The sequence below is a fragment of the Pygocentrus nattereri genome, chromosome 9, assembly GCF_015220715.1.
Source record: "Pygocentrus nattereri isolate fPygNat1 chromosome 9, fPygNat1.pri, whole genome shotgun sequence".
Lineage (NCBI taxonomy): Eukaryota > Metazoa > Chordata > Actinopteri > Characiformes > Serrasalmidae > Pygocentrus > Pygocentrus nattereri.
The window spans coordinates 22,066,418-22,074,667 of NC_051219.1; the positions used below are offsets into that span (position 1 = coordinate 22,066,418).

The 8,250-nt window shown below is 38.8% G+C and overlaps 1 protein-coding gene across 9 annotated transcripts; it reads right to left on the bottom strand.

Moving 5' to 3' along the window:
* Nucleotides 1–332: 332 nt before the first annotated feature.
* On the bottom strand, nt 333–7,959 carry LOC108411656 (polypeptide N-acetylgalactosaminyltransferase 6-like). Of its 9 annotated transcripts, none has more exons than XM_017683329.1 (12): nt 7,772–7,959; nt 6,376–6,516; nt 5,779–6,255; nt 4,770–4,942; nt 4,501–4,650; nt 4,026–4,260; nt 3,214–3,331; nt 2,901–3,017; nt 2,446–2,577; nt 2,086–2,187; nt 1,477–1,647; nt 333–559 (listed from the first exon to the last, which is right to left on the bottom strand). In XM_017683329.1, coding segments are annotated over exons 2-12 (1,794 nt in total). In that variant the 5' UTR covers nt 6,378–6,516; nt 7,772–7,959; the 3' UTR covers nt 333–442. The 9 variants fall into 9 exon arrangements, with proteins under 9 accessions (XP_017538818.1, XP_017538817.1, XP_017538814.1 ...); XM_017683328.1 differs by having other exon boundaries at nt 2,446–2,580; XM_017683325.1 differs by having other exon boundaries at nt 2,817–3,017.
* Nucleotides 7,960–8,250: the final 291 nt, after the last annotated feature.

Here is an 8,250-nt window from a genome sequence, read left to right on the forward strand (position 1 = left end):
AGCTAAACACTGCCCCCCCCCCCCCCCCATGGCCGAATATCAGAGGTATTTAGTGTACCTTCACGAGATGCAACAAAAGTTCTCAATTATTACAACCAACGACTCAATAGCGCCTACTGGTGTAATGAAAAATCCATGGCAAGATTTTTCCCTCACAGCCTGACATAACAGGCCGGCACATATGAGGATTTAGGCTAAAGTGAGTTAGCTTGATGGAAAAAAAAAGACGCAATTGCACAAGCAACGTTTATCTTCCATCAAAATCTAAACAGGTTTAACGAAGTGAAGGGTTTAAAAAAAAAAAAAAAAAAAAAAAAAAAAAAAAACACACACATTCAAGCACATTTGACAAGTCACCCCTTTCAGTCTGTGAAAACTCTGCTTTCACTTACAGCAGAATTAGATTACAGAGTAAGCAGGAGACTAAATTGTTACAGATGCATCAGGGGCCAAATGTCCAGTGCTGGTATTTATCAGCAGGGTTGCAGGTCTTCATGATGGCTTTTACTCCCTCCACTGTTAGACATTTCTTAAACACTTCGCTTTCCAGAAGATAACACTGAAAACAAACAAGAACATATAAAAGGGAAAGACATAAAATATTGTTCAAAAGTTTAACCACTCAACATATAAACAGTCAGTTATTTTATACATAACTTATGCAAAGTGGATTTACAGTCACATTACGTTTTGTTGATTTTCTGAGTGAAAATAAGTCGGCTCATCTTTTACAGGGTTAAAACAAATATAAAAGTTAAAAATTTTCTGCAAATCTGAAGCTTAACATACTGGAAAAAAATAATATTAAAAACAGAAATGTAAGAATAAAAAGCATACAGAATAAGATAATCCTTTATTAGTCCCACAGCAGGGAAATTCACAGTATTACAGCAGCAGCAGAGTAACAGGAGTAAGGCACTCAGTAATAGAAATGGGAAACAGTGTAAACATTATCAACATTATAAATAATAAAAATCTAAATTTCTAAAGCTAAATCTAAAAATCTAAAGCTAAATCTCTAGACTATTTACAACAAAATAAGGATAATAATAAAATAAAATAAAAGAGTTGCTTAGGAATCTGTATTGCACTTAGCATATTGCACAATGAAAAATGAAAAATGTTTGCATTATGAATGTAAGTGTATATTGTATGTGGTCTACTCGGAGCAGTGCTGGTTGTACAGTCTCACAGCAGCAGGAAGGAAGGACCTGCGATAGTGCTCCTTCACACACTTGGGGTGAAGGAGCCAGTCACTTAAGGAACTGCCCAGTGAATAATATGTACCAGAATTTTGCACAAGCCAGATGTTTTATATGTTGCAATTGCACATTAAAATGTGCAAAAGTGTGTTCTCTGTAGAGGAGGTATTAAACTATTTTTACGACTCTAATCATTACAAACTATTCATCAATAAGTATCTTTAAAAGTGAATAATATTATGAATATACTGAATATCACAGTGAAGTATGGTACCTGTGGTGAGACGAGTTTTAATGTCCACTGCTGCTGTGGGGCTGGGACGGTGCTGCCACCCTTATAGTTGCACAGCTCGATGCGGACTGGCTCTGGCTCAATCGTTGCATGCAAACACAGCTGCATGGCAGTGTTGTGGCGCAGCTCCTGAAGCACTGTGTATTCAAAATGCTGTTAAATTGGAAAGAAAATTTGGGTATGTTTATAAGGCATTTTATGTTATGACTTGACATTTCAGTTGTTACATTTCAGTAGACACCAGCCTAGAAATCTAGCAATTACAGGTTAGTGTAGCACAGACTAACGTGGGGTAAAATGTAAGATATTTTATGCATTTAAACGGATTCAGTTACAACATGCTTATAGTCATGTTCTTGCATTCTCATAGCAACACCATCAGCAAATTTTAACAGCTGTAGAGTTGTGAAGTGACAATACACACCAACATTATTTTATTTACTTATCAATTGAATAAAGCTTTAAACTGCTTGCTTCATTTCACTGCTGCTCCCATAATCACTATAGCTGAAAAGCTCGGTGAAATTAATAAAATGATTCAACTGATTTATCAGTCTACTCAGGCTTTGGTTTTTTGAGTATTGACAGTACCTGATTACCACCCATGTAGTGGCATTTGTATAGAATCACAGCTCTTCTTACAGGCTTCCTCTCGCCAATATCAAGGCAGGTGTGTGAGCCCATGTTCATTAGCTGGAAACACAGTCATAAGGGATACTGGGATTGCCAACAACAAATGAAAAACTCCTTATGAGAAATATTGAAAGTAAATCAGTGCTGGGCCTGTTGAGTGTGGTAAATTCAGGGGACAATTTAAATGCTTATTCAGTAGAATTGAGAATGTTAGCCAACAAAACAAAGCTCTATTAATGCCCTAAATCAATCAAGCTGACATTCAACCCCAGCAACTTGGACTATAATCAATATTTGCTACATTAGTTCCAACATTACCGATCCGAACAGAGCTGGGGCAAGTTCTGGCACAAAAACCTCTGGGTAAACATTCTCCAGGTACCAAGAGAAATTTTTACACTGCAGCTTCTCCTTGAGTTCCAAACGCTCAGAAATGTCACCATAAGACTTCTGCTGTCCTCCGAGCAAAGAGGAGAGGAGTGATCAACATTAGCATTGCCACGTCAGATGAGAAATGACAGCAGAGAACTTGGTGTTGATTCAGTTAAAAAAAAAAAAAAAAAAAAAAAAAAAAACCCAACAACAACACAGTAATGTGCACTGTTCTATGTTTTTTTAGTTTTAAAAATACTTGATTTACAAGTTAGGTCAACATGTCTGAATATCTATTATGTATATTTATCTATTACGCTCTGTGCAATAAAAGCAGCCTTCTTGTTCCGACGGTAGAACACATTCTTGTAGTCATCCATCCAGACCTCAGCCGCCCGCACCTGGTTGTGCACGATCACTTCCAACCCTTTAGGGAAGGAGTAGGGAGTCCTAGTGCGGAAAATATGTCCCACCACAGAGCAGGGGACAATCTCTAGCTGACCACCACACATCCACACCTGAGGAGGTATCAAAAACTCACCACATGGGGTTGGCATGAGGCTGCATTTTTTCAAGTCACTGAATCCCATTATACATGTCATTGCAAGTTCCCTGTGCTAGAACTGGTCAAATTTCTCAACTTCTGAAGCCTCCTTTTAAATCTATTCAAACCAACTGAAGCAAGAACATAGCCTTAAAATAAATAAAACTCACCCTGAAAGACATTTCAATGTTCTCTCCTCCCCAAATCTCCATCTGGCCATCATAGGTCCCAATGTGGTTGAAAAAGTCTTTGTAGATGGAGAACAGACCCCCAGCAAAAGCTGGAGTTCTGAAATATGAACAACTAAATGAATTTAATTGGAACATGAATAAGCAGGTTATATCAAATACTCCTATTCTTCTCTTAGGTTGCCCGTTTATTAGGTACACTAATAATGTACCTAAAGTCATTGTTCATTCTACTGGTAGAGCTGCATTTCCTCCAAATACATTCAATAAATTCAACAGACATTCAGTGCTATATTGCTTTATCTATTAATTCAAATATAAACAATAGGGATAAAAATCTCTCTGCCAAGGAAGAGAGTCCAACTTCACCTAATTTTAATCAAGAATAACTGTTTGTCTTCTTCAGAGCAAGGGCAGACTAAGTGGCATGCCCTTTTAAATTACATGTACTGCTAATTATTTCTAAATAAAAAAGAACTACTGGATATTTGTCTTTTGAATTGGTACAGATGAGTTTTAGGGAGTAATTTGTAAAGATTTAAAGTATTAAGTGAGTTTGTCAGTGTCTTGTATGTGCCTGGACTACCATAAGACCTGTATTGATCAGATATTATTTGGGCAATGAACCATAAGCTTTTGTCTCTAACTCTACACTTACAGGGTGTACCAACAAGGTAATGTTTAAACAAATGTTTAAACAAAACACTGCTATGCCTGATACACTCATACCAGCACAACACACAAATGGCCCATGTAAGCAGGTATGAATACAGAATAGAGATAAGAGTCCTCACCTCACAGGATAAGTCTCATCTTTCCGTTTCAGTCTCTCTGGTTCAGGGATATTTTCCCACCCAAAGCTCAGTCCCCAGTCAAAGTTTCCACGGCTTCGGGCGCCGGCACTGGGAAGCGGCTTGGTAAACTTTAGTGTGTTAGAATCAATCACAGCAATTTCAGGACTCACAACAGCCATGGGTTGCTCTCGTAACTGAGCTAAAAGAGGCTCCAGCCAGCCATGGAAACACTCACCTGAAAACAGATTAAATTGACTTAAAGATGGATTAAATGGGGGAAAAACAAAAACCTAGTGAACATCATAAATTGGGGGTGTCTAGCTCTGATCACAGAGGACCTTAGTCCAGCCAAGTTTGGCACTTTCCCTGCTCATTCAATTAATTTCTATGTTTAGCAAAAATCGCCAAACTGTGCTGTACTGGCGTTACAGATGTTCTCAGCCATTCAGTATGGGGCAAGGCAAATCTAACTCACAATGAGAGTCCAAGAACGTCAGCACATTTCCCTTAGCCTCTTGGGCTCCAAGCAGCCGAGCAGCAACCAGGCCTTTCCTCTCCTTCTGCCGCAGAACACGTACAATCTTCAGAGGCTGCACATGCAAATCCAGAGGAGCTTTCAGATGGTCTGAGTAAGAAAAAAAATAGGATACACTGCTAAAGGCCTCATACTCAGTGAAGACTGCAGAAAAGGGTTGTTATATCCATGTTTTCCTGCAATTTCCCAGCTTGCAGCCTCTTTCGTACCTTGGGTACTTGCATCATCTACTAGGATGATTTCTCTGAGCAGGATGGCAGGAGAGGTATGCAGGATGCTATAAATGGTACGAAGGAGAGTGGACCACGCTTCATTGTGAAACACAATGATCACACTGGTGTCGGGCAAGCGAGGGCAATGGCGGAACTTCTGCTCCACACACCTTACAAAAGATGTGGACAAATATATATTGTTCCTGGCATCAACATGGCAACTTTTTCACATTTTCTTGTAGTCAATCACAGAAGACGTTTGCTTGTAAAAAACATTGTGTAAAATGTGGCTAACTTATTTATCCACACAGGAAAATAACCTAAATATTAGCAATACAAAATGTATTTTATTTAATTAATATCTACAATATGTATTTTACTTAAACTATCCATTAAACTAAAAAACATTAAAAACATTTGGCCTTCCTTCACTTTTTACTCCAGGAACCTTAATGGTAAAATTAACCCTGCTGTATGGAAGCTGTATTTTAGATAGCTCTTACTGCAAATAATGTAATAATAAAATGGTGATGTAGTATAGGCACCAAGAAGGTGATTAGCATGAAGTTCAAAAGTCATCGTGGCCAATTAATGGGTAAAATACACATATGTGAAAGCACCATTAATGGTGAACACATTTTGGAGCAGCTTAACGCTGTATTTTAAATGTTTTTTTCAGGGATGCTTATTTCTTACTTCTAATTTCAATGTGACACCACTAAACCAAGCACTCTGCATGTGTTACCACAGAATGACTGTGCAAGCAAAGAGTGCACTGCCCTGACCTTTTGTTCATTTCTGCACATTGCTTTAATGGTGTCAATAGGCTTCTCTAACATATTACCTGCATTAGTTATTTACCTCCAGTGCAACTAAAGAAGCAAACCTCAGACAGAATACATGTCTTGGCTCGTCGACTACCTCTGGAGCAAGGGGAAAATTGTGACTGTGAATTTTCATCAAATGTTTGCTTTCATATTCAGGCCTCTTCCCCTTCAACACTTACTCTGGGTGACGGGTGTCATTGCCCAGGCTACGGTGCACAGAGATGCGGTCACTGACAAACTGGTCGAAACCATTCCTAACCAAGCCCTCCTGCTTCTCTCTCATCTCAGCTGGGCTCATATTCTCTGGAATGAATGCTCTGCCATTAGCCCCAGGACCATCGGGGTCCTCCATTGGTCTCATAAAATGAGGTTTAAGTTCATCAGGGCTGTAGAACCCAGACAGACAATCTGGCTGTGTGGACACTGATGAGCCCGGGGAAAAGAGGTCTCTGATCTGAAGAGATAATGGGTCAGCTAAACTCCTAGGAGTTGTAATAACCTGTCTGTTTTTGAGAGAAAGACCATTCAGGTTTTGATTGGAGGAAGTCCATTTTCCTATGTTCTTTGGCAGTACTATTAACAGAGTCAGGAAAAGAGTTAAAGCTAACAGAAAAAGCTTGACCAGTAATGGCAGTCGGCGAAAGTGCCAGCGCATCCTGTGGAGGGGGAAAAAAACAAACAAACAATGTTTAGATTGGTTATAAGCCACCCTAAGTTTTGGGTTCATTCCAAAATTTCTCAATAAGAGATCTAAGTATGTAAAAACATTAGCATACATCAGTGTTTCCCAGTGCTTTGCTGCCTTCAAGTCATATCATGAGTATTGTATTTATGTGATTGAGAGTGCACAAGAACACCATTACAATGTTGTATTAAGTAGCAGGGAAACTGATTTCTCCATGACCTCCAAGGTGGAGCTGTGTTTTTTAAAAAAAAAAAAAAAAAGAAGAAAGAAAGAAAGAAAGAAAAAATTGTAACTGATCATAATGTCTTACACCAATAGTCACACAACAAATATGAGCATATGCTTCACAATTTTAAAAATTATATTTAAACTTCCATAATCTAAGTTTTTATTCTTGGACGAGGTGGGAAATTTGGTTTATTGATTAAAAGAGAACGAAAAAAAAAATGTGATGGAAAGATTTTTCCAATAAGCCAGAGAATTTGTACTTGAATAGAATTTCAAATATGTACTGACAACATATGAAGGAATGTCTCCTGTTTGGTACAACATTCTATCAAACCCATTAGCAGGGGTTCGGTGGGCCACGGCCCTGAACTGTTAGAACTACAGCCATGTGCGGCTAAAAGAGGGCTGAGAGGCACTGACCGCTAGTCAAACCCTTTAATTTGATTTATTTTTCAATACTTTAGACTGGAGACATGTTACCAGGGGAATAGTAATCATATTTCACACAAAATTTCAATTTAAGTGCACACACACACACACACACACACACACAGACACACACACATATATGTTTGTATGTGTATATACACACACATATACACACACACACACACACACACACACACACATATTTGTTTGTATGTGTATATACACACACATATACACACACACACACACACACACATACATACATACATACATACATACATACATATATATATATATATATATAAAATCATTACATCTTGCATTAAGTGAATTGTAAACTTTGTAAAAATGTCCAGGGTGTATCCTGCCTTCCGCCCGAAGACTGCTGGGATAGGCTCCAGCACCCCCCGCGACCCTGACGGAGAAGCGGCTTAGAAAACGGATGGATGGATGGATGGATGTTTACAAAAAAGAAAAAGATATTCGATGTATTTCATAGGCATGGTGAGCGAGACTGTCTGGCGCTGTACGTTGCAGCGTATCACGTCATTTAGCAGTAGCATTTAGTTAATCGATCTAGCCTGACAACAACTCACTGTCATTAACACACCAGTACCATGTTGTCGAATTCAAGAATGATTAATCATCTTAAATCAAGCGCAAATATGTATACACCTTAAACCTAGCAAGAGTTGAACACAGTTTTAGAGCTTAACTGTTTCAATATCGTCCGCTTCAGCGTCGTGTAGAACTAAAACGTTGCGCATGTCTATACTGCACGTCTTTCTGGTCACGGTCTCAGATTCATTCAGAGAAAACACGAGCTCTACCTGTCTCCAGCGCCAGCTACGATTTGCAGAGTTCCTTTGTACCGTTTCAGTCGAGCTTCGGCAGTGTCGCACAGCCTCTCAGGTGAGACTCGTTTTCTAACTCAGTGCTGAGGCACTTCTAGTCTTCGGGTTGATTCTGGTCAGTGCGTAAACTGAGGCCTGCATTTGGGATAGACGCATGAGATTCATTTACGCTAATGGGGATTCATTATGGGGTCATGTGCCCTCATCTTTTCAAAATGCCGGACATTGTTTATAAATCGTCTATTTCCGAAACTAGATATAACGTATTATAGGCCACATTTATACTACAATGCTCAATTGATTTTTAAATTTAATTTAATTTTATTTTTTGCTCTGATCTTTCTAACTTAACGGTTCAAGTTAGCTAAGTGACTCAAATCTGTAAGAAATGAACCGCATTGGTACATCCTAATCAATAATGTCATGTGAATAAACCACGTGTATCATGGACAACA